Source organism: Aythya fuligula, chromosome Z, assembly GCF_009819795.1.
Source record: "Aythya fuligula isolate bAytFul2 chromosome Z, bAytFul2.pri, whole genome shotgun sequence".
Taxonomy (NCBI): domain Eukaryota; kingdom Metazoa; phylum Chordata; class Aves; order Anseriformes; family Anatidae; genus Aythya; species Aythya fuligula.
The window spans coordinates 25,151,980-25,179,045 of NC_045593.1; the positions used below are offsets into that span (position 1 = coordinate 25,151,980).

General features: G+C 43.2%; 1 protein-coding gene and 1 pseudogene across 3 annotated transcripts in view; both read left to right on the forward strand.

The window, feature by feature from the left end:
• LHFPL2 (LHFPL tetraspan subfamily member 2) overlaps positions 1–24,581 on the forward strand; it is a 125,198-nt gene extending 100,617 nt beyond the window's left edge. For all 3 annotated transcript variants that reach the window (XM_032205974.1, XM_032205975.1, XM_032205976.1), the window contains 2 exons: positions 10,555–11,333; positions 24,120–24,581. In XM_032205974.1, the coding sequence (XP_032061865.1) occupies positions 10,904–11,333; positions 24,120–24,376 (687 nt within the window). In that variant the 5' untranslated portion in view covers positions 10,555–10,903 and the 3' untranslated portion in view covers positions 24,377–24,581. The remainder of the gene's footprint in view (positions 1–10,554; positions 11,334–24,119) is intronic.
• Positions 24,428–25,798, forward strand: LOC116500535 (annotated as a pseudogene).
• Positions 25,799–27,066: the final 1,268 nt, after the last annotated feature.

Below are 27,066 nucleotides of genomic sequence, written 5' to 3' on the forward strand. Positions count from 1 at the left end.
GTATTACCTTATAGGATGGACAGACTGTTGTGGAATGTTGCTATAGGAATTGTTTGTACAGTGAGTATGGTAGGAAAAAAAATCAGGTTAATAACAAAACTATATCTCAGTGATGAGGTGGATTGAAGCTACTTCTGGAGACACGATCTTTTCATTTGGTATCGCTTGTCATTTGTTGTAATTAGTGGAGAATGAGGAACACCAGAAAGCAAGTCCAGGCTGCAGATTCCAGATGGAATAGTTGAGGATTCTGTCTGAGGTACAAGAAGAGCTGTTGGCACAATGCATGATGCTGAGGAGTACACCAAAATCCAAAAGGGTCAGGATTTGCAATAGCTGCATTCAGGTTTAGTTCACAGTGTTTCTACACACTTAGTTGTATAATTGGAAAACTGTGATGGCAGTGATGCCCTTTTCCTTTCATTTTTTTCTATGTATTTAGATAGCAAGAAGGTATAGCCCTGCCTTACACATGTGCATATCCATGCACAGCTTCTGTTGTAGTGTACAGAACATCATCAGAGAGATGGTGGAGCATTTTCAAAGAAGTGCAGTTGAGAAGGATGCAGATGTTTTTTTCCTCCAGCACTTTTCAGCTTTTAAAAATTATTTTCACAGTTGTATACATTTAAAGGACAGAAAAACATTATTATGATTCCCCAGTCTAACAACTCATAATGCACAAAGCAAGCCAGAATTGTACATGGCTCAGCTTTCAGAAGTATGCCTAATCTTGGCTTTAAAATTGAATCCAGTCACTAAAATAAGTCATCAGATTCTTCCAGTTCCTTGGTCTAAAATGAGTTTTCCAGAATATGAATTACTAGTCTAGATTTTTCCAAGCTCTTTGCACTGAGCCTCCATTTTAAAGTGAACTGAACATTTCATTCCTTTAATTATTAATTTATGAAATATGCAGTATCAGAAACATCTTACATCTATTCTCTCTTGGCTGTGGTTAAATAGTTAGTCATTAACATTGGTTAAAGCTCATGTTCAGTAGATGTTTGCAGAGATATCATATCTGTGTATTTCTCTGAGTACACTGCCTTTTTTCCAGACTGGATAAAAGAATCTTCATGAACCTTTTCATGTTTATTGTTGTATATGATGTCCAGATATTCATATGTCTACACACAAAGGTGTGTGTGGGGACATGGCGGCTCTGATCCACCGTGACCCCTTTCACTTCTCCTGAGTCACTAGTGGTTCTCCTCAGCTCATGCACAGTCAAAATTCAATGTTTGCTCCAGAAGGATGTTTCTGGCACGTGTTTCGTTTTCTGCATATTAGTGTGCTGAACTGCTCGTCTATATTGAATATTTTTGAAGGATGCTTCATTTTCAGTTTGAATGAAGATGAAACTGAATGAAAGCATTTTTGAATTGTGGCAGATGAGTCATAGATGTGCCTTCTCCTGGCAGTAACCAGCAGTAACTCATGCCTCAGTTTGCTGAGCTGCATCACCCAGATCCAGGGTGGGTCTGGCGCTGATGAAGGTGTGGCCGCTCCACACTGTGGAAACCCTGCACACCATGACACTGGAGAGCAGACCACACCTGTAATGTGACTTTCTGGAGGGACTGAGATGGAGGATTGTTTGCAAGCATAAGCTGTGAGTAACACTGGAACAACCTGAGTCACAGAATCCTTCCAGTTCCTCAGGTACAGTCCTCAAGCTGCAGATATTTGACTATTGCAGTCATTCTGCTAAGTGTTCACCACGGTGTTCACAGCACCAGCTTCCTTTTGAGAATTAATTATAGTGGTGTTTGCTTTGTGTAAGGAAACAAGGCTGTTTGCAGGGGCATCTGCTTTGCCTAAAAGCAAATTGGGGGCCCAGTATTGTGTCCCATGCTGGCCTAACTTCAGCAGACACCTTCAATAGGTGGCTTTTTCTTCAGCTTGTTTGTCCAAAACAACTTCTCTTCCCTTCAGTTTGAAAGACTGTTCCTTCCTACACAGTCCTCGTGTCTTTGATCTACTGTGTTCACGAGGTTTTTCCTGTCCTAAGTATTGTCTTTTTAATAAGCAGTTCTCCAGAGTTTGCTGAGAAATGGCATAATCAAGTCATTCTTTCCTTTCCTGCCTGTTTTTCTCACCAGCCTCTTATTAAACAATAGCCAATATATTTCTATAATAAATATCTTAATACAATATTCATAAATTATGAAGAGTAGTTCCAATTCTGTCACAGTGAACTCATGGGAGTGAATTGCTTTTTACAACAAGCACGGATTCCAAGTTTTTTTGGGCTGATGCTGTAGCTCATGTACAAATTATTAACTATTTGGACAGCAAAAGCCTAGCTTCCTTTTAAGGTAAAATCCCTTAGTACAAAAACAGCAAGGTTTTGTTTGGTACCAAAAATTAGCAGTATTTTCCTTATGACTTCCCATCTTCCTCCTAATTGTTCCTTCTTCCCCTCACCCCACACACAATAACTCCTTAGAAGCTGTACTTAGGAGTTGCTGCAAGAAGTGATTATACCACAGTGAATATTTGGCTCTGCTTGATGGATGTAACATTGCAGGTGACCAAGAAAGGGGGCTTCAGATGAGGATCTTGCATATTGAGACTTCAGTGACCTAGTGAGGAAAGTAAGAAAGGAAACTCACAATTCCACTCCCAGTTGGTGAATTCCTGAGCAGTTAGGCTATCAGTAATTCTAGCCAAGATTGCTCCCTTAGTGATGATTTTTTATGTGATGTGTAATTTTCTCTTGAGATACCAACAATGGAAGTACTACACATTAGCTTTTCTTTACCTCATAAGTTTTAATAAATTTTGGAATTACAAAAGATCTTGAGTAAGTTTTCAAAACATAATGTAATGGCTGTAGGTTTAAGGAATTTTGTAAATCAATAAATACAGAGCGATGGAACAAATCTCCTGCTTGAGAATTTGCAGTTCAGGGGAGATGTTGGAAATCCAAGTTATTTGATCTACTCTCAGTTGGGGGGCAGCATGCAAAGTTTTGTCTGGATGAGAAAAGAGGGAAATGAGTCCTGTGTTTAAATCTCCCCTGCAGCTGGTATGAAAATTTGGAAACTCTCATTCTTCTAGTGATTTTTCAGCGATGTATTGGCCCCATTAAAGTCAGTGGGAGTTTTGCCACAGCTTTTAATGAGGTCAGAAAGAGAATAGTGCATTTCAACTGATTTATTTTTTTTTTTTTTGAAGTTGGAAGTGTTTCATACTCATTTCTTTTACAGTGATATATTTGAGAAACAAATCCGCCCGTAATTAGATGGCATTTTCTGCAGCATGATAGGAAGAAACCTACCTGCAAGGTGGCAAGGAATAACTATCTCACACTGTCTCATGAGAACAGCCGTCATTGTTAGTGTTTTTTTTTAAACTTGTTGACACATAGAATTTGGGCTTTTTGGCACGTGAGGGGTAGGCAGTTCAGTTACAGATTTCATATCTACAAGCTCTGTCTTTCGTAGAAAAAGAGTGGAATAAACAAGACGTAATTCAAAGGAAAGACAAGGAAACATGGACTTGACTGTGATACTTAGTGAGTTTGAACTATTTTTCAAAATATTTGTTATATTTCACATCTTACATCATGCCAACAGGATCGAGACATGATGTATTGTCAGCATTCCGTCTGTTACTAGTGGAACATGTCTGTCTATGAGCAGAATATGGCACGTTTTCAACAATCTGTCACAATAATGCACTCATTAATATGCTTGTGCAGGCTTATAACAGTTAAATATTTATGATATGGAAATGTGTGCTCTCTTTAATTCGCAAGCAAAGACTAGTCAAAGATTCGCTTTCTGTTCTTCAGGTAAAAAGTTCTGTTCCTCCTAAGGAGTGTTATTCTAGTAGGAAATAATTTGATGAAAATATGAAGCCGGATGGAGGGGGAGGGAATCCTTTGCTTATTTTCTGCTGTTTGACTGAAGTTGTGCAACCACTTAAGTTTTAAAGCACCTGCTCCTGTTCTGTTATCTGACTGAATATTTTGATGACTCAATCTGTTGCATTTAAAAAACAAAGTAAAACAATGACACACTGAAGTATCTTAAGTTCCCTTTCTTCTTGACCCAGGTGTTTCCCGTGGTGAGTATGCATTGCTTACCACAAACTGGTGACAGCAGAGCTCCTCATGGCATGCAGAGAGAACTTACTCGTAACTTTTGTGACATCTTGTCTTTCCTTAAGAACTAATGCTCATCCCTATTCTCTTTTGAGATGAATGTACCTCCTCTTATGCTTGCAGGTCACTTATAAATGTACGTAGGGCCCTTTAGCAATGTGAGTTGGTGTTCCTGGTGGTATCTCTTGAGAAACACTGCTCAGTGTCTGGTTGCCTGCTTGAAGATGCAGAAGATGGCAGGAGCTTGACCTTTCCTCCTGGGCAACTCCTCCTGCAGGAACACAGGTCCTGCAAGGGGACTAAGTAGAAGGAGAAGTGGCATTGGGACTGTTTCACATGACAACTGTTCTTTCTCTTGCTTTCTTCCTCCTTCCCTTTCTTCCTCCTTCTCACTCTGTTGCTACTATCTCTCAGTGGATTATTCTGTCCTTTTTTTTTTTTTTTTTTTTTTTTTTCATTTTCAGTCCCTGGGACAATAAAGCACGGTGCAAGGTACCACTCACCCGGAAAATGAATAATCCCTAATGCTCATCCCACATTCCTTCCTGAAGTGTTGTCCCTTCTGGCTCTGTGGTTTGAGGGCTGCCTCGCCCTGCTGGACAGGGTGAGCCTTCATTTGACCCTGTGCTTATCCAGCAACACCTAAGGATGGGAGCTGCATAAAGTGCCAGCTCACATTGACCTGACTGGGGAGACAGTCAGAAGTGATTGCGCCTTAGTGTGTGAGCCTCTCTCTGTTTGTTTTAAATACCAAGTTTGCAAAATCAATATAAATAGGAGCTACTTCCACTCTTGTAGTTCAAAGCATTCTCATAGTGTTTGTAAGTGCTAATGAACAATGATCAGAGGAAGCAGAATCCAGGCTTCCAGGACTTGCACATTTTGGGTTATGAGATGCTCAAGCTTGTGTTTTGTAAACAAGGTCTAGAAACTCCTCTGCATACTTGTATTTTGGACTATAGCAACCTTTAGAAGAAAAGATCTAATTGTGCCTGGATTTATTTTACAAACTGGGGCTGTTTCAGCAATCTGTGTGGCCTTCCATTCAGTTGTTTGTTTAAGCCAGGCCAAAAGCCACTTATCTAAAGATGATTTATTCTCACTCTTGAGCTGACAGAGCCAAGCTGGGAAGGGTGAAAACTGAGTTGTAGGGTTTAGTATGAGCCCCCACCAGTCAAAACCATAAGGGAAGCTTTGAGCACTGTCCATTACATTGTTCTGGAAGGTACTTGCAAGTCTTGTGCCTTGCTTGTAGGACACCTTTTTTAAAATAAACAGCAGTGGTATGTATGTGATTGACTCAGATTTGAACTTTGCAGCTGTTCCTTCCTATCTGTATGGTATGCCAGAGCAAAACTCTCTCTCTAGCTCAACATCTCTGAGATCAAAATTTTTACTCAAATATTATAATTTGGATCAGCTTCTGACTTCTTGGTTTTGGCAGTGTGAGCAAAATGGAGGCAAGTGTGTTTCTTTATCTAGTTCAGAAAATTAGATGTTATTTATTTCCTTAACATATAGCAATGTTACAGAATCACAGAATCACAGAATTTTCTAGGTTGGAAGAGACCTCAAGGTCATCGAGTCCAACCTCCAACCTAACGCTAACAGCCCTCCACTAAACCATATCCCTAAGCTCTACATCTAAGCGTCTTTTAAAGACTTCCAGGGATGGTGACTCCACCACTTCCCTGGGCAGCCTGTTCCAGTGCCTCACAACCCTTTCAGTAAAGAAGTTCTTCCTAACATCTAACCTAAAACTCCCCTGGCTCAACTTAAGCCCATTCCCCCTCGTCCTGTCACCAGGCACGTGGGAGAACAGGCCAACCCCCACCTCGCTACAGCCTCCCTTGAGGTACCTATAAAGAGCGATAAGGTCGCCCCTGAGCCTCCTCTTCTCCAGGCTGAACAAGCCCAGCTCCCTCAGCCGCTCCTCGTAGGACTTGTTCTCCAGGCCCCTCACCAGCTTCGTCGCCCTTCTCTGCACCCGCTCAAGCACCTCGATGTCCTTCTTGTAGCGAGGGGCCCAAAACTGAACACAGTACTCGAGGTGCGGCCTCACCAGAGCTGAGTACAGGGGGACGATCACCTCCCTAGCCCTGCTGGTCACGCTGTTCCTGATACAAGCCAGGATGCCGTTGGCCTTCTTGGCCACCTGAGCACACTGCTGGCTCATATTCAGCCGACTATCAACAATCACTCCCAGATCCTTCTCTGCCTGGCAGCTCTCCAACCATTCCTCTCCCAGCCTGTAGCTCAGCTTGGGGTTATTGCGCCCCAGGTGCAGGACCCGGCACTTGGCCTTGTTAAACTTCATGCAGTTGACCTCAGCCCATCGGTGCAGCCTATCCAGATCCTAACTACAGATGTTCTGTAGTAAAAGGCAACAGATAAATATTCTTAGTGACATATGTGGAAGTATAACTTGAGGCATAATATCTGGCTGTCAGAGTTGTTCGTTAGACTCAAGGAACCAAAATACACGTTTTCTTTTTCTTTCTTTCTTTTTTTTTTTTTTTTTTCTTTTTTTTTTTTTTTTCTCCCCTTCATTCAGGAACTCAGTTTTATCTTCATTGGATGCTGTCAGGATCTAACATCTTTTAACTGTTAAACTTCACTAAATGCCAAGATTGACCATGAGCATGGTTGAGGGAACACAGGGTAAATGAGACTGATGGTGAAGGGGTGAAGTTTCCAGATATGTTAACATCAGCATTGAAAACCATCTGTAGGTCCTTTTGCCCCTTGTTCCTGCTGCAGCATCAGTTTGCTGCTGCCTTAGTGGTTTTGGAAGGGTACAGTATGAACTGGTTGGCTGAAATGAACCACATTTTAAAACACCTTTCCCCTCAAAAAAAAAACAAGCAAACAAACAAACAAACAGAACAAAACAAAACACACACAAAAAAAACAATGCATGTTTAACTCAGAGAGCTTCTGTGGTGCATCCAAGAGCTCTAGTGGCTAACTGAGGAGCTGGTGGTGGGGTGGGGTGACTGTTGGGACCCAACCCAACCCAGCTACACACTGCACTAAATAACTCACCCCCACAGATGAAGAACATGGCCGTAAAAACAGGGGCACGCCCAAAAGAGTAAGGGGTGATCCTAAAACAAGGAGTCTGCTTCCTCAACGAGTATTGATTTGAGTGAGTTTATACCAGTGGGGTTAAACAACCATTGTATATTTTGAATATGGGCTGTCAAAACAAATATTTTGACAGTCGCTCAGAAGTGGATGTTGAGTGGCGTGCTGTGAAGAACATGCAGTTCTATCATGGAAAAAAATCATCAAGGTCTGGGAAATTGAGAGGAGGAATAAACAGCCAGTTTTCAGCCTGAAAGTAGACTAGCTTGAACTTTTGTGAAGCAAAAATGGGAGAAAAAGGGGTGAGCAGCATGCTGGAGGGCAGCTTCACGAAGCACAGCTATTTAATGCAGTGTGTAGCTGGAGAGAGTTTGGTGTACGGTGCATGCATTTTGTTGGAGTCATTGAAGAAATGGGTTAATTCATTTGGAAAGTCAAGGTGGTGCATGTAGGAAGGAAAAGGTTGACTCCACAAGCATGACTGAACTGTGAATTATTTCCAGTGCTTCATCTGCAACCTTTCTCTGCCAAGTCTCACGAGTTAGAAATGCCCCCTGCCCCTCCTCTGACCTGTGCACTGTATTCCTTGCATGTTTTTGTCCTCTTCCTTATAAAAGGAGGTGTACAGGACTGGCAGTCATGCTCAAGATTATCGCTAGTGCAAGAACTAATTTACGCAGGTGCTCTCCTGTGAATAATCATGGGTGTCTCTGGAGATGCTTTTCATACCAGAATAAAGTGGTAGTTACTTAGGAAAAGCTGAGTTCTGAATGTTTCATTTGAAAGCTAAGTATGTGCTGTTGAACTGTCATTATTGGTGACACTTACTAACTTTCACATGCTTTGAAGTTTTGCTACACAGCAGAACTGGGAAGTTTGAGTCCCAGTGAAGTCCAGAGATTTGGCACTGTTTCCATACCATTTTTACCAGGCAGTTCTACTCATGCAGTGACTTTTCTGGAGGTACTTTGTTCTAAAATGCTACCACAATGTATTTTTGAGCTTGCATTTCAAATGGAAAAGAATGTAATGGTGTGAACTCTTCCTCCTGGTTCTAACCATGCATCCAACATTTGCTATCAGAAACATGTCTTTATGACTTCCTGTGTTCATATTAAGTTTCTATGTACATACTTAAATACACACGAACTTTGTTCTCCTCTACATTCAATAAACTGTATTTTATTATTTTATGTGGGTACAGGGTGAGTTGTAAGAGCTGTGATAGGTGTTCTGCTGCTGTCCTTTGCACCTTGATTAAAGCAGATTTAATTAGAAAGATGAGGATTTAACACAGGAGCAATGCTTGCACAAAAATACAGATTCTAGGGCTTTTTGGAACTTTTCTTAAAAATAAAGATGTTTTTTATTAAATTCTCTTTAATTGTGCCGCTGACATCAGAAGAATGTATGCTTTTCTTACATTCCAGTTATTATTTAAAGTGGAAATACTGAGAGAATTAACTTTTTTTTGGCAGGCTGACACTTCAGTTCTCTGTTATTACAAAGGGTGTATTCGAGTCATCTGTATGTCAGGTTGCTTGAAAACTTCATGATTTTCCCAGATTTTCCAGGGAAAAAACGTAAAGTGAGCAGAGCTATTATCACAGCACAGCTAAAGCACAACTAAGTATGTTTTGCCTTTTCTTAACATGTAATTTAGTAAGTTTTCATAATTAACCTAATAAAGCCTATGAAATTATTTGTCTGATTGCCAGATATGCACTCTTTTTGGTGCTTTCTGATGTCTTTCTCTAGTTAGCTAGCAGCAATAGAGAGGCTGAAAGCTGTAGATTGTGCCCGGTATTCTAAGCACTATGTAGAATACCAGGAAGAAGCAGGAGCATCCATCAGAAAAACAGGCAGTGTGGTAACAGTGAACTAAGGGTGGCAAAATCCAGTTGTTGGTGTGGCAGCTTAGCTCCATACATCCTCAAGGCCCAGAGGAATCTAGAAACAGATCTAGAAGAAGAGTAATGTGGATAAGATCTTATGTATAAATCACTACTCCTAGTGTAGGACAGAGTAAAAATGGCTGGATTAAATTCTGAATCTGTTGAAATTGTGTATTTTTTTTTAGTTTTGCATTCAGTGGGACTAAGATTCAACCACTGAACTCAAAAACCCCTAAGAAATTGAACACCAACTCCCTTGCTCTTTGACAAAGCTAAAAAAAAAAAAGCATAAAGGAAGAGAATGTCTGTTTTTCTGCTATTTGCTGAGCCCTTTATATTTGGCAGAGGTGTAGTAATGAGGCACTTTTTTGCCTTTGGTTGAATGCTGGTATGCTTTTTGTGTGTGTGAGTAAAACTTGAAAGTGCCGTGCTCCCATCGCTGATGGGATAACATGAGTGCATTTCCTGTTCTCCCCATTTTTCCAAGCGACACATTTTGAGTTCAAGCACAGAGGCGTGTGTGTTGATCCATCTGTTATTTTAAGGAAGATATTTGGATCCGAGTTAGAAGTGTAATGATCTCCGATTGCCTCTTGTACCAAGATAAGTATAGCTCTGGGAATGTCATCAGCTACTGTTCAAAGGCAGAAGAAAGGGAAGGCCCTTGGGGAATATCTTGCTGTAGTCCCAGCCCACAGAGGGCTGCAGGAGGGGTGGATGGAGGGCACGAAGGAGCCTGTAGCAGACCGGCAAACCAGGTCACCAGGACATTTTTCCACAGATTTCCATTAGCAGTAGTGCAAGTCACCCTGAGGCTGCCAGTCTCAGCATCCATTCGCAATGAGACGCGACAGGCCTGCTGGCAGCTCACTGCTGCAAAATCCTGGCTTTAAAGCAGGAGGACCTCACGGTGCACCAGTTCTGCAACACCCTCCCTCAGGTCCGGGCTCTGTCCCTATGTTACCACCGCATCCCAGCAGGCAGGGGCTGTCCCCGAGGGGCTCCCCGCAGTGCGCCCCGTGCCTCCTGCCCAGACCCCCAGCAGGGCAGGGCAGCCGTTCAGCCCAGCTATGCGGCTGCAAAACCGCTTAAACACGTACGAGAGCTCTGCTGGGTCGCTGCCAGCAACCTTGGTAATTTCAAGCAGAGGAAGATGATGTGGGCGTGCTGGGGGGAGTGGGTGGGACAGTTCGACTGCGGAGACCTCGCTTGCAGACACAGAGCCACGGTGGGACGGGACCGAGCAGATAGTAGTGTACGTACAGCCGGGCTGCAGGATATTTATCGCCCCCCTGGGATGAAACGGGGAGGTTTCCAGCAGGCTGTGTGTGACGGGCCCTTGTGAGAGCTTCAGTGTGTCGGTTTGGACCCGCACAAGATTCCAGCTTGTTGTTGGGATGTGTGGGGGTGGAGACGAAGGTTTTTTCTCTCTGATGATGTTGTCTCTCTCTCTTGTAGGTGTGTGATGTCAAACAGTGGGCAGTCCCTGCAGCCTGCCCTGCCAGCCCGGAGCGTCATGTGCCAGTATGAACAGTAAGAGAGAAAAGTGTACTTCAGCGTCTGAGAAAGAAAAAAGGAGGAACTAAACGGCGAGAACAAATGACCACACTGCTAGCAAAACTTTGAGCAGTTCACTTTTTCTCCTGAGAAATTTCATCTTGGCTGGTGTGAGAGAACTGAAAGAGCAAGCAGAGCCGCAACAGTGATTTCCTTAGGGTACCTTTTCTCTGCTTTAATTTAATTTTTTCCCCTTCGTGCCTGGATTTAAGACTGCCAACTGCACTGATCACAAGCACTGGACACCAATATGTGTCATGTCATTGTAACGTGTCGGTCGATGCTATGGACTCTTCTGAGTATTGTCGTGGCTTTTGCAGAGCTCATTGCTTTCATGAGTGCGGACTGGCTGATCGGCAAAGCCAAGCCACTAAGCTCTGAGGACATGGACAACAGAACAGGAGGATCACAGGAGCCCTACCATCCAACACTGGGCATCTATGGGCGCTGCACACGAATCTCCCACATGCAGCTTTCTAGACGAGACACACTTTGTGGTCCTTACGCCGAAAACTTCAATGAGATTGCCAGTGGGTTCTGGCAGGCGACCGCTATTTTCCTAGCTATGGGAATCCTGATCCTCTGCGCAGTGGCATTTGTGTCTGTTTTTACTATGTGTGTGCAGAGTATTATGAAGAAAAGTATTTTTAATGTCTGTGGACTGCTACAAGGGATTGCAGGTATGTGTGTTTTGAGAGCAACTAACAATTTTAATTTTTGTGCCACTCAGCTGGAGAAACATACCAATTCTGTAGTCCCTACAAGGAGATCTCATTAGACAGACCCAAAGCGATTCTATATGCTGGTGTTTATTCAAACACAGCTGAAATTTATAGCTACACAGCATGTAATACATTGACATTGGCAGCAGGATTGCAGCCTGTTGTGTGCCAAAATGAACTGACCAGTGTTTCTTTTGTTTGCTGTTCTGTGTTTTCCCTCTGCATGAATTTCTTTCGGTAACAAAAACTTCTCTCCTTTGTTACCAGCAGAGAGCAAAGTTAATTCTCATGTTAAGGCAGTCCATCTCCCTCTTGCTTCTTTAGTAACTTTTCCATAGACCCAAGGCTTTTCCAGGCTCTTCACGTCTGTGGTGAGAGCAAATACCACCACCCCGGAGGTGGCAGCCTGCAGTCACACACCCTGTTCTCCGGGATTTCATGCTAAGCTGCTTCCCTCAAGGACATGAGCTTTGACAAGTCATACCTGACAATAAACCCTTCCTTTGGCCAGCCTATTTGCTCAGCAGCAATTATGGAGCCCAGCGAGCTTTTCTTTTCCCTGTCCTCATTGTACTTTGCCTGAAAAGATGTACTGGTTCTAGATATATCGTGTTTCTGTTGGACTGACAGGGATTAAGCGACCATAGCATGAACTGAAGCTGGAAAGGCCCAGCCAGACCAGCACTTGGCTTTCCACACTCTCTGTGAGCAGTGGGAGGCCTGTCCTGTGTGTGGGTGCCCACACGGCACAGCAAGTGTGTGGGGTGGTCAGAGGGAGAAGAGGGGTCCCCTGCTGATACTGACTGCCCCCAGAGACCCGTGGAGAAGGTGGGAGTGAGCAAAGCCACCTCCGCCTCCCCTCTTGGTGGTGCTCTTAACCACTTTCTGAATTGAAATGACCTGTTTTCGGTAGACAAGAACCAGGAGTTTGGTCTTGTTTGTTGGAATAAGGAGTCCAGGTTTGCACCTGTACCGGTGCAGAACATGGCCTCCATGTTGGTGTGCCTGGGCAGGTGGGGCAGGGCTGGGCGTTCGGGCCTGTGCGAGGCGGCTGCTTCCTCTGGGCTGCCTGAGGGCTGAAGCCATCTTTATGTACCACGGCCAATGCTGGATCCTAAAGCACTGTGGCATTGGCTCTTGCCGTCCTCAGCTTCGTGCAGCTGTGGTGTGAAAGCGTACAGGTTGTTTGGTGTTACCCATAACCTAATGTTTGTACTGTGGGGCTAGAGTTAGATCCCTTTCTTGGCTCATGGTGCTCAGGTGATGGCAGAGAATTAGCAGGTGGATGTCCTTTAAGTAAACATTACATGTCTTGATGCAATTGTTCCTGGGTTACAGAATTTGTCAGCACCCTTGAGACAAACAAATGTCTTTGTAGTGTGAATTATAGCCAGTAGAAGGTTTTAGCTCCTTGCTTTCTTACCCTGTACTTCAGAAATAATCCATGAAACCTGTTCTTCAAGAGATTACGTTACTTCTTTTCTGTTGGAGGTGTATTTGTGTGAGAGAGATCAGTTAGTGGCATTGAGTAAATCTTGGCTCATCGTACTTGGGTCTGTTGAAAAGATAACCAGACTTATGGTTCTGATGCCATCTCAAGGAGACTGTGGTCTGACATGAAAGCTAACAGCAAGTAGATTCTTATCGTAGCGAGCTGTTCTGGAGACCATCTATTTGTGAGAAAACGTTTTAGGTTTTATTATCAGACCAGCTGTGCCTGTAAAGGGAACCATTGAACAATATGGTAGACAAAACATTTCTTATATTTTAGAGGATAGAGAAGTCCTGTTTGAGCTGCACTGAGAATAGAAGCACTTCCCTTCTTATAATTCAGATAAATGACACAGCATGAAACTGGGTAATTGAAAGGTCGCATTACTGAAACTGTTGCTATGAGAAATACGCCTGCCAATATTTGCAGCCAGGCGTCTTGTGGCTAGCAACTCGTTTTCTCAAGATTAATTTTATTGGGTCCACTGCTACTTTTGTGCCAGTAGCATTACAGCATCTGCTTACTTAGTTGAAAGTATTTTTCTTATGACTTATCACAGCTGTTAATTTCAACTTTCTCAGTCCCTGAGTTTTGGAAAACACGTAAGCATGTTGTAAGAAGGATAGCTGTCAGCATGGTTAATCCATATGAGGATTATGATATCTAGACTAATGCCCTGGCCAGAGAACAACTTGATACAGCCCTGCCTGATTGTTTTAAACTTAAGATCATTCTTTCAAATGTGAGTAATGTATTTATTTTTTTAAATAAGAGTAGGAAAAGAATTCACACAATCGTTTTGTTTATCAGTGTATATCAACCCAATATCTCTAAGTATGTCAAACATCTCATTTTCAAAGACAAGATGCACCCACAGTAGTCATCTACAGGAACTCAGGATCTTGCAGACTTAATCGCATTTAAAATCTCTATATCTTTGCTGTGGATATTTAATATAATTAAAAACATACACCAAGTTAATTTATTCCTGGAATTCATCATGAAAACACAAAAACAGATACCGGATATATCTTTTCTGTCTAGCAACATTGGTTGTGACCTGGATGATGCCTACAATGAAATTATAGAACAGAAAGCCACATCTTTTCTGCTACGGCCCTTGGACAAATGCGCAAACTCTCATTTAGGTCAGTGGGAAGGAGCCATGTACATATCTGGCCCACAGAGGGTTTTTGTTGTTGTTACAGAAAATTATAAATGAAAGGTTATAAAGGAAGAAAACATGGCTGCTGTTTGAAATCCTGTAATTCCTTTGTAATAGAGCACAACCTTGTATCAATTGTTTTCAGGCTGCACATCTTTCTACACACCTTTCACTCTGGACGTGTAGAAATAGTAATCAGCGATCCTGGTTTTGGAAATGTTTGCAGGTTGTTTCATCTGGAAAAGAATCTTTTTCCTGCAATAGAGTGCAGAGAAGGGAGCCAGGTAATTAAATAGATAATTACTACCCAGCAGCAAGGAGTCCATGCAGACTTTCATTCAAATGTCTTTTGGGGGAAAGTATTCTATTTTTACAGTCAATGAATTAGGGGCTAGAAGAGGCAGCGTGTTAATATGCAGTAGTTGATAAGAACCAATTCAAAGCAGATTGTCAGAGTAAACACCTAGTTTTATGAAGTAACTAATTGGAGATCCTCTACTGATACACTGTGGTACAAATGTACAATGATTATGTATGTTTACAAGCTTTGTTTGGGCTTTGTTACTTCCCTGTGCTAAGTAATATAACTGAAAGATAAGCAGGGTGGGAGTAGCATAGGATGCAGCCCAAGCCAGCCAAACACAACGTTGTTTATGCTGCTGATATAAAAAACCTTTCCTCGCCTTCTGGCACCTCCGTTGGAAGAGCCCGTGAGGCCATGCGGTGCCTGGAGCTGGCTTCACCCATGGGGCTGTCCCCACGGCTCACCCTGCACGTCACCAGCCCCCCAGTCTTGAGGCAGAGAGCTGGCAGGGATGAGTTCCCTTTGTCCCTTCCTCACACTTCCTCTTCTGGGGCCCAAATGCTGCAAGTTTGGGATTCCCTCTATCGCCCGCCGGTGGTTCCTCCTGCAGCATGGCTGGGGAGGTGACAAAACTTCTTCCTGCATGAGACTGTGTCAGCATCCCACTTCAGTGTTCTTCTCTCCTCACCCTGTGTGGAGGTTGCCTTCATACTTCACCCCTTGTATTGCTGTCCAGCTTTTCCTCTGGTTCTCCCGCCTTGTATGAGGCTGGCTTCCCCTGGCACCTGTCCTGCTCAGGCCCAAACACTGAAGCCTCTTCCCAGTGAGTGCGCTTTCTGTTCTCAGCTCTCCTCTGTTCATTCTTCTCTCCTTTCTATGCTCTATTATTTTTAACTCGTATTTAAGCTCATCCCTTCTCCTGTTACTGGTTGTGTTCCCTTGTGGGTCCCTCTTAGATGCTAATGCAGAACCTGGGCAGTAGTTCAGCTGCAAGAGCTGTACTCTCAAATGCAAGGAGGTTTCTGGACAGTTTTCTAACACCAAGATGCAAAACCTGCTTTGAAGCCAGCTGCATCTTTACATCTCATGCACTAAGAAAGAGTTCAGCATGCTGCACGTATTGGTCATCGTTTCCATGTGGACGGGTGGCTGATGGGGAAGATGACCCAAGCAGAGCCTGATGGGAACCATCTGAAGGCAAAGAGGATCAGGAGCTGCTGGTGGGGGGGATCCAGCTGGAGGGTGGCCGGGGGGCTCCGGGGAATTTGTGGTGTGTGTGTGGGACTGATCCTGGCTGCAGGAGCTGAGGAGGCCACTGGGAGTTGTGGGGAGGAAGCGGGAGGGCAGCCAGGACATCCCTCAGAGGTGGAGCAGGAGGAGAGCAAGCTGCAGTGGAGGCAAGTGTGATGTGAAGACTTGTGGTAGTGGCAGAGAAGTTTAGGATATTCAACTGCATGTTGTCAAGAAGCGATGCTGTGTCAGAGAAGGGGCCAAGCTGGCGAGCAAGGAAAGCACTGTGTGCACTCACGTGGCTGCCTGCGGGTGACAAGAGGCTGTGGCTTGCTGGGCAGTAGCAAAGCAGAGCAAGAGCAGTTTTGCCCTCAATGGCAAGGGAACTTCTTGTTTGTCTTTCTGAAGTGCAGAGCATGCATTTTTCAAAAGCATATTTCCTCTTGGATTCAGCTTAGGATTTTTCTATTCTGATGCCAGAGCTCTGAATGCTTGGGGTGGGAAGAAAGAAAAAGGGGCGGGGGGGGGGAGGTTGGGGGAAGAAGGGTATTTCTAATGGAAATCCTGACGGTCGGAACCACTCTTGCTGTCTGCGGTATAGTGCTTCCTGTAACCTACATGGCCAAATACCAGCGTGACATCTAATACACGCTTGGCTGCTGAAAGTTCAAGCTAAGGGGACTGCTATGTTGGAGCAAGAGGGAGTATGCCAGGGAAGGAAAATGAGTTCAAGTGCTAAATTGCTGTTGGGCCTGAGGGACGGTATTAGTAACTTTAAAGAAATAAAGTGAAGATGTCAGTGTTTGGTTAGATTTGGAGGTCAGCTCATCTCCTGTGCTACCAAAGTGGGCTCACAGGGATGAGCAGACACTCAGCAGACTGTAAATGCTCAGGTCTTCACAGATAAAGTGAGGCAGCTGGAGTTTTTAGCAAAGATACATCCCTTCCATCAAATGGTGCTCAGTGTGAGGCCCTCATGTGACTCCCTGAGAAATGCTTCACTGGGGCACGTGTGTGCACAAAGGTCTGTTACCTGTAGTGGTGCTGGCAGGATGCTGGGAACGCCTTTGCATCTCCCTAGCATCCTGCTGCCCTGGGAGAGAGCTGGCTGCCCCCCGAGGGGCAGGGAGGGAAACAGAGGAGGGATCCCCTTGTGGTGGGTATTTCCTTCCAGGCATCAGAGCCAAGGCTGCTGCTGCTGTTGTATGTAGGCAGCAAACCCTGCAGGAGAATATCCAAATGCAACAGAGGCGGTGCTTTCATTTGAACACAGGAAAAATAAAGATGAAAGCAGCTCGGCCTTGGCGGGCAGAGGGGTGAGGGCGGTCTGCTTGCACTGCGGGGTCAGTACCGAGGAAATGGAACGGAATGAAAAAATGTCTCGGAGCCCTTTCACCTCTTTGTTTAAACCGAGGCAAATTGTTGCTTCGGCCTCCTTTACAGAGCCGTGGTCACGAGGTGTTTTTCTTTCCCTTTCTGCTGATTCAGCACAACCGATTCATGTTTTTGAGGGCACTGGCAGCAGCCAGTTGGACAGTGGTGGAAGAGGTTACAGCAAGAGCTGTGAAACGTGCTGGGTCTTTTCCTTCGCTTTTCGTGGACGGAATATTTGACATTGCCTGGTATTTCCTTTCCTAGCTAAGGAACCTCCCGAATTTAACCATCCACAGTTTAGTTATCATGTGGTAGCTTCAAACCTGTTATTGGCTGTCTCAGATTGAAGACTCGTGATGCCCTGGTGGCTGCGCCTCTGTGCTTGCCCCACACGAGGATGGAGCTGAACAGGGGGTTCTGGGCGAGTTGCTGGGAGCAGGGTTTTTTTGGGTGACGGGTGGGGTCATCACAAACACAATGAGATGCAATTTGTCCCCCTCTTCTCCTGAAAGCAGGAGTGTACAAGCTGCACTTTGTTAGAGAGAATACCAAGCAGTAATGTTATACCATTATTGGAAAAAAAATATTAAAACAAAGCCACCCCAAACCCCATACAGGAATCCCCCATATGCTGTCATTCTGCCAAAGCAACCCACATCAAGGCTTTATAAACTGACTTCTTTTTGGCTTTTCCTGTGGATAGCAAAATATACATAATAGTCATAAGAGCCTCAGCATCTCACCCGTAGCCTTCCCCTCTACCTCCTGTCTTGCACATCGTCTACCGCGTGCTCAGGTTCCTGTTTGCACACCTCACAGAGCTTCTCCCCTTGCTTTTTGCATGAAAAAGAACAAGCTGCCAGCCACTTGCTCTCGGGGCTGCTGGCCCCCATCCAGGGAGACCGAGGGTGGCAGGTTGGGGACAGGGCATGGGCCCCACTGGCTGCAGCTTGCAGGCACTACCTGCTCCCCTGAGCCCACCCCACTGACTTTGATCAGATTAAGAGCTGATTGCCAAAACGTTTGTGATCATGAAGGTGTCTGTTGTGTGGTGGCTGTCACTGAAGTTGCTTGCATCTGCACCAGCCTCTTTGGGTTAAGGTAGTGTACTGCCCCGATTTTATAAAGGCAGGTTTATTTGTCCTAGATGGTGGCAAGCCCTTGCACCAAAGCGATAATTTGCTGTGGTTGTACAGAGGAGGAGAACAAGCAGAGTTGCTGCCCACACTGCCTGCGTGGTGTTGAACAAGGCTAATCGTTCCCTGCCTTCACCCTTCTCCTCTTCCGCTGAAATAATGTTGTTGCTGGGTTGTGCCTGCGCTGTGGGGGCCTGTTGCACTGCCACCTCATTGATCACAGCTGCTTAATTTCCTGTTTCTTCAGCAGCATTTAAAACCTTTTTTTTTTCTTTTTTTTTTTCTTTTTTTCATTTTGCTAGGAAATGAGAAGATAGTTTCAGGATTTGCAATGGAAATTGGCTTTGTTAGTATACACTGTTGTTTAATGTGGCACAACAGCAGCTGCACGGGAGACTGTCAAAACTAAATAGCATGCCTCCACTTATCTAAACAGGCATCTGTCTGCGTAACCCCTTTCTTGAGGGCTGATCCCAGGGATGGAATGAGAAAGCGTTTGCGCAGCTCTCACCCCCAGCATGCGGCGTGACACACACATGCCCGTCACGACTGACCAGTTTGTTGGTGTCCAGTGATGTTAGCCCAGCAACAGTACAGCAGAGTGTAAAAACCAGCAGAAACAATTGCTTGCTGCAGTTCTAGGCTCTTAGGAAGGGTAAAAAATAAAAAAAAAAAAAAAAAAAAAAAGATTTTCATATCAGAAGATCATTACTGAACTGTCTTCAGAAACTTTTCCTCACAGCAACGCACTCTGTCATGTTCATACTGGTATTTCTCAGTATGAGAAGTGGTTTTACTCCGGTGGTTTAGGAGGAGGAAGCTGCTTTTATTTAATTGTAACATAGAAGGGCTAGTGTTTAACTGGTTGTCCAGGTTGTAATCAGGAACAGACTAATAATCCTAACAAAATCTAAATCCAATCTAAATTTTCTATTTCTTAAGGCTTCTTTTTGAAGGCAGGTGACTTGGAATTGATAACATAACATTGTGGGGGCAAATTCCCTCCAGTGAAACATGGGAAGATGTTCTCTGCTGACAGACTTATAACAAGATGTTTTAGATGAGTTATCTGGATAAAAAGATTTTTTAAATAAGACTTCTGCTGTTTTTCATAAGCACCTGACTGCATTGCGTAGCCTAGATTCAGACCTCTGTTTTAAGGAATCCTAAGAGTAAAGGCATAGTAGAGCTGGCAACAACTAACAAGAAGTAAAATGTAAGTAATGCTGCACCCACTGCAACGCAGCTGTGCTAAGAGAGAGGGGGTGAAGTCTTCAACAGAGCATGCTTGAGCTCTGCAAGTCTGCATAGAAGTGCAGTGGAAAATAGCCTCGTGTCATGTTTTCAGAATGAATTTGTTCCTCCCAGCAGAAGAAACAAGCAGCGGTAACTCACAGGTAGATTGGCTGTGAATTAAAATTAATTTATTGTATGTTAAGCGGCAGGAGCTGAAAGTATTCCTTGCAGAAAACTTTATTTCAGAAAGGAAAAAAAATTGTTCTCTGCTCTTGATTCTGCCTTGAAGATTGGCTTCTGTTCAGATACACTGGGACAAAAGCAAAAAATGATTTATTATGAAATCATTATCATTATAATTTACTGTCCTCCTGCCAGATCCGTCTTAAGGCAAACTGTCGACAGGAGATAATTGTTGCTTCATTAGATTATGCTGACATGGTTATACAACACAGAAATGAGCTTTGTACTTCTATGACTAATGAAAATTTAAGTGCTTTAATCTTGACTTACAGCATTAAACGGCTTATAAAGCTGCAACATGTGGATTAAATACAGAAGGAATATTTAAACGTATCAAGCATAGGAGTGACAGTCAAATTCAAGACTTGTAAGAGTTAATTGATCCAGAGAGCAAATTCTTTTACGTGAATCAGGAGATTGTGCTAGGAAGTGGTCTTGTGTCCCTGTGCACTGTGATTATGAATGGAGGCCAAGGACGAGCCACTTGGCTCCTGTTCCAGCCCCTGGTTAGCTCCAGGACAAATGCTGCCACCTTTCATTCACTTGCTCCTGGCTCCATGCCCTCCTGCACCATCCTCCTGTGGGCGCTTCAGAAAACAAAACCAAGTACCCCTACACTGCCCTGTGCTGTCCAAAAATGACTGGAAACCAGTTAATCTTCATTTTCCCTCTGTCTTGTTTCAAGGGAGGCTATGGCCGTGATGAAACAGTTGCCAGTGTGCTGCTCAGGGTCATCTCGCTTGTTCCTTGCTCCCTGTCTCTGCGTGTATTGTGTGAAAAGGATATTGTCAGCTATTGGAGACAGAAACTATGAGCAGAGCTGCCAAGCTCTGCAGGAATGTGAATAAGTAACAAAAATAGGAGAGATGCAGGCAGGTGAGCCCCAGGGACTGAGCAGCTGGCTACAGAAAGGCAGAGACTCAGACAATTAAGCGGAGCTGTAAGGGACCTGGCCAGGCTGAGCCCTGTGGACACTAGCATGAGAAATCAGTGCTGAAAATTTACCAGTCTGGCCAGATGCTATCCTGTAATTGTTTTTTGCTCAACTGCAGCTGCTTGCATGTGTGTGAGATGTAGATCAAGGCAATGGCATTAGCCACAGAAACACCCCTGCGGGTTTTGCATGCTGCTTAAAATGGTTGTGCAGCAGCCCTTGGGATAGAGGTGAGAGCACGCAGAGACTGAACTATTCACATTGCATTTAACCATTTCTCATGTGTAAAGCAGAGCTTAGCTTTCCAAGGAACATCCTGACCTTGCTACCACTGATACATCTGACCTTGTTCTCTCCACGTGGGCATTTTCCCTTTCCTTCATTCTGTGTCTGTGAGTCCAGAAGCACAGAGCAGTTTTCTTCTGGCCTCTGAAGTTACTGCTCTGGCTACAGGTGGTTGGACAGTGAAGAGCTGACTTCTGCCATAGACCATGGTTTGCTCTGGGGCTGGGTGATTAAGAATCTTCCATCCGTTCTGCTTAAGCTGCAGGAACCGCTGAGACGAGCTCTGCAGCATGTGACCATCCCTTCTGTAGTCACTGGGAAGCAGCAGACAAAGTTCCTCCTCGTCCTTTACTCGAACCTCCCTTTCTGGGCAGCCTCCACGGGGAGGGAGAGTCAGGAGGGTACCTTTGAACCCTGCACAGCTCCGCCGCTGCACTTTGGAGCTTTGAGCTGGTTACAGGATGAGGTGTCCATGCCTCTCTGCTCGCTGATAGTCGGTGTCAAGGAGTGCCATTTCTGTTGTGCGTGTGCTGAACTGGCTTAATTGGATAATCGTTATCAGCTTTCCCTAACAAGTAGGAACCAGGGATTACTGAAATTACGAATGACGTAAAATATTAGTGATAGTGAGGTGTCTTCTCAGAAGCTCTGTGTCTGCACTGAAATTGAGTAGATAGGAGGTTTAGTGGTGAAAACTTTTTTTTTTTTTTTTTTCCCCTTTATTACCATAGGCCAACATGTGATTCACAAGTTAGCTACCTGGAGGGGATGGGGACAAAGAGGTGAAAATCTGGGCTGTGGCCATGGTCACAGTTAAATTTTCTCCAGATCTTTTTGACTGAGAAAGTGGCTGTAGTTTATCCAATTGTGGGCTGCATTCAACATTTCTTTAGGAATTTTCTGTACTCTAAAAAAAAAAAAAAAGAAAAAATGAATTCAGTAACGTACTGATGACTACACTTGACTTCTGCAGCCTTTTGGTGGTGGCTGAGTTTTGGGTAGTGGCTTCTCAACCAGGGCAATACATCTCGTGAAACAGTAGCTTTCAGGGGTCATTCAGCACTCTATTTTTGGTTAAAAGAGGTGGATGTAACTTCTCAGTCCTGCTGTGACTCAGCCGGAAGCTAGTTTGTAGTTAAACGCAGGACCTCCAGGTTTGTTAGTGATGGGGTAGTGAACGTCAAAAGCTTCCTTGGCAGCAGCAGCTACAGTGGCATTTCAGGCCTGGTTTTGTAATTCAGTGCTGGTGATTTTTAACTAACAAAGGGCTTGTGATCATTAGAGAAAATGGCAACTGGAACATATTAATAATGTACAGTCAGAAAAATACATTGTTTAGTCATGCTGGTTACGCTGAACAGGAAACTAGTGATGAATTGAGGAGAGGAACTGCTGGTGTTTAGTCTGAAATGGCTGCTGGGCTCAGCAGGATGAAAGCACAGCTTATCCAGGTCCGTCCAAGATAAAGCAATGCTTTACACTTAATGTAGTTAGGCCAATCAGACAGGAAACACTGCACAAAATCTGTCGCTGGTTCTCAAATGTAAACAGTGATGAAATCCCTTCAAAGAGAATGGGTATCATTCACTAGCAGATTTTGCTGCCCTCAAAACTAGTGGCATTTAGTTCATTCATGCCGATGTTGTTCTATCATCACTAGAAAAATACTGGTTTAATGACTTCTGTGAAATGTCTGGCATTTACAGACATTAATTTCACACAGTTGGATGATGTTTTTGCATTTTGTGTATATTCTATGCTTACTAGCAAGGACTCAGCTTTTCTTAGGAATTATTATTTTTAATTTGGCTGAATTTCTTTAAACAAACAATTAAGGAAATCTAATGTACTGCAGAATGGGCTGTTCTAGCTGCATAGAAGATGGGAACAAGTCTTAACAATTGTTCTTGGTAATCTCTTAGTACAGAAAACAAGAAGACTTTTCTGTTTCATCAGCCAGTAGAAAGTCTGGTATAAGATGAAATCTAGGAATGAACCAGTGCCACAAATAAAAAGCACAACTTTCAGCTCACTTATAGATGGTGATAATACCTTTGCTTGCTATCATCCTCAAGATGCCAGGCTGAATAAAGGGCTTTACAGTGCAGGACAAATAAATCAGGTGTAATACTTACGTGATTTGGAAGGCTGTATTCATTTTCTGGATGAATTGGTTGTCTTTATGCAAAAACTGCTTTGTGTAATTCTTCCTGTTCTTCTGAGTAAAAGTTGAAAGAAAACAGTAGAAAGCAAATGTAAATACCTATGTGTTGCCTTGATGTTTAGCTATGTACCTTGTAGGAAGGAGATTAGCTTTTAACTCGCTGTGATTTTTAGCAGAGTTTGCATGAAAGCACTACAACCTCTAGCATACTAGGCATTTTGATTAAAGCTCTAACCTTTGTACAAAGATGCATCATGTGTACAGGGACTCTAATATGACCTTTTCATTTCCTAATGAAGCCCTTCACTGCTTAGGTAAAGATTGGTCCTCAGAGAAAACTATCAATAAGAGAGACAATCAGATGAGCAAAACATCTCCTCTGAGCTTTTTAATTCCAGCCAGAAGTGCAATAAATAAGTTCAAGTGGTTTATTACGATCAAGAGCTGAGACTTTCGCTTCTCCATTGCTAGAAACTTTCTTTCCTGTGTAAGTTCCTGTGTAAGTGCAGCAGCCGATCACCTCTTTAGAAGAGCCCAGTGTTACCTACACACTGGCAGTGGATACTTACATCCGTTCATTAGTGGCTGACTCCAGAGTCTCTTCATTGCAGAAGAAGCTTATTGAAATTGCTGGATGATTTTTCTACATCGTCCTAATGTGGACATGTAAGGAGATTTCTATGAGACTGATTTTTCCAGATAAGAAAATAAACAGGACAAATCCAGAGGAAAAGGACAAACATTTATGAATGACTAAATAAAGCTAAATAAAAATTTGTTAAGTGGATGCAAACATTTGTACGTATTTGAAATATGGAAGTATAACAGTATGTAGAGATGCTCAAATGTTTGCAAGCTCTGTACACCTAACAGTAATGTGTGAAAACAAACGACGGGGAAGGAATACATAGAGTAAAATTAACAACAAGGTCATTATCATATGTATATCCATATATATCCATATAATGTAGGATAGTTCCAGGTTTCAATAAAATGCTGCAAAGTGCTACAGCAATTTAGCATTAGTACAATTAGTAAAGGAAGTACAAATAGGAAAGGTGGATGAAAGAGCTGTCTTCCCCCAGTTATTAGTAGTCATAACTGTTTGTACGTGTGTTTCATTTGGTGTTAAACTTATCTTTTGTTAATCTTCTGTCTTTTCTTTCTGTTTCTGTTTCTAGGCCTCTTCCTTATCTTAGGCTTGATACTTTACCCTGCAGGTTGGGGATGCCAGAAAGCAATAAGCTATTGTGGACATTACGCTTCTGCTTACAAACTAGGAGACTGCTCCTTGGGCTGGGCTTTCTACACTGCTATTGGTGGCACTGTTCTGACGTTCGTCTGTGCGGTCTTCTCGGCGCAAGCTGAAATTGCTACATCCAGTGACAAAGTGCAAGAAGAAATAGAAGAAGGAAAAAACCTTATCTGCCTCCTTTAACTCCAGTGGAGAAAATACCAGTGCCTGGTTATTAATTTTCAGTATAATTGACTGGATAAGGAGATCTACTTACCAGTTTCCACCGTTTGTGTGATTGAGCCCCATGCAGTCCAGCCCTGAACTACTGAAATGATCTTTCTTCTTTGCTGGGCAATGAGGATCAAATAAAGGATTCTAAGAAAGCAGAATGTAAATACTTGCGAATTTTTTAGTTTCATTATGTTATCAGGACATTGTGGAATATACTAATCAGATTGGGGATGTGAGGAATCATGTATACATTGGGGATATTGTTAAGACTGACAAATTCTGATAGATCGGATTGCCTTGCCCACCTTGGTCACTTTGAAGAATCTGGATTTAAAATAATGAAAGCCAGCACATTTTTTCGTATACAGAGGAGAAGCCTATTTTAATTGGGCTTTGTTTTCAAGGGCTCCCCTCATCTGTGACTTTTTCACCACCACCTGGTTTGGTACCATATTTTTCACTGAGGTGCTTTTTGATATTGAACTTCCTGAAAGTACAGTGCCTTCTTGGAAGTGTTAAGATGATGGAGAGAGCAAAGCTGACATGACAGTTTACACTAATCTTTAAGCAGTTAAAGTTGAATCCCTTTCTTCAGCTTGAAACTAACAACACAATATGCATGCCCCTTGTTGTTTAGCAGGTAAATTATTTTGGTTTAGACTATGCACAGAAGCTGTTGTTACACTGGCTTTCACTTGACTCTGATAAGTGTTTTAAATACCATTTTACCGTATGTTCAGTAAAGTATTTTTACAGCTACTCTGCTTTTATTTGAAATCCCTGAAATCCCAAGCAGATGATAATTCCCCACAGCACAGCTTAGCATTATCTTGTGAATGCCAACAGCTGGGATGGGGCTTAAGACTCTTCTACAAATGTAGATCAAATGTTGGACTTCAACGGTATTATTCTTGCTCTTGCCAGTGAAACTTCATTCATAGTCTACAGATCAGTATGTCTCATGTCCCAGAGCCAACTGAGTCCTTAAGAAATCTAAATTTTTCAGGAAGTCATGCCAAATTCTAAATGGCTGGGAAGATCTTTTCCCATTTTTTAAACCACATGTAGTATGGAACCTTTTCCAACTAAATCAGCAGAAATAAAACAGACCTTGCCACAAATGACATTCCTTTCTCAAAGGCAGTTGGTTGCATTACTTGTGGTGTCCCATCACTTACTAGAACGACTTATAAAAACAAATCTTAAAGGTATTTAAAAAAAAAAGGAATGATGCAACTGTGGCATATGAGCATTGGGAAGAATTCATGTGAGAAGTAATTCTCATGAAATTTAAGTGAATTTTAGATCCTTCATCTTACTTAGTAGTAATGTTTCACATCATCCAGTAATAGCGATGCTCTCTATCACTTCACTGTAGAATGTGAGCAGAGATTCAGGTTTATCGCCGGGTCAGTCTATCAAAGTGTGCCATTAGCTATTTATAGATATTAAAAATTGTTACTCTGCAGGTAGAAGACTAATTTCCATACACTGCTCCTCCCCGGTGACGCAAAATACAAGTCTCTTTCAGCAGCCACTACAGCAAGCACAGGGCTAGCCATGAGCTAACAAGCGAGCACGAGCAGTCCCGATGTTGGAGCACCCCTTCAGTGCCTGCTGTGCCCCCCAGATGCTGCCTAGGCCTGGCTGACCTGTGCAGCAAAGCAGGCTCAGCTCTTCAGTGCCCAGCCAGGGCACATCAGTGCCCAGTGCGTGTTCAAGCCACATGCCAGATGGATGCAGAGGTGACTGCTGAGCCACTGGTCAAAAACCAGGATTAACTTCTGGCAATATTAAAAAGGGATTGTTTTAATCTAGCCTCCTCTTGCATGCACCTGTTGCTGCAGCCCACTTCCACCATAGTCTAGATTTTAAAACGGGTAATTTTATTCTTAATATTTCATTTTAAAAACATAACACCACCAACAAAACAACAAAGTTATTGTCTGCAACTAAACTATTCATGCCAACTAGCTGCACAAAGCAAGATTTAGTTTAACAGATCAAAACTACTAGTGAAAACCGGTGTCCGAGGACAAATAAAAAACACCCACAGCCATATTGCCCTGTCCACACTTGTGCTTTTCGTGTTTTTTTCCTAGACACACAAACGTACCCTGTGAAGGGCATGCATGTTACTTGTACTTGAAGCCTAGCACAGCTGCTGGCTTGTACAACGCAGCCTTCCGGTGTTCCTCTTGAGCCCTCTACTGGAGTGCACACTACTGCTGCTGGGGCATTAGCTCAGTTGTGCTTTTGTGGACAGTGTAATGGGAAAAGAGGGGCTAGTAAGAATAAGAGTAGCCTGTAAGTTGGTGAAAAATGAATTACAAATTAGATTTATGGTTTTAGCCTGTCTTAGGTGGGTAGCAATCCAATGTCAATGTTGCCACTGCCAAGTCTTGAAACTATATTATTGAGGAAAATGCTGCTTTGCTTCAACACTTGATTATCCAGAATAAGGTCGGTTTTTCCAAAAGGTATGAAGGGCATATACTGCTTTGCTTTAGATGTAAATCATGAACAACCTTACTATACATTACTAGCCAAGCTCTGCTATGATCTACAGCAGGCTTAAAATTTTTAATATTGGGGTTTTAAAACACAAAGGAATTATTTTCAGTGGCATGTTTTGCTTTTGTTTGCATTCGTAACCAAGA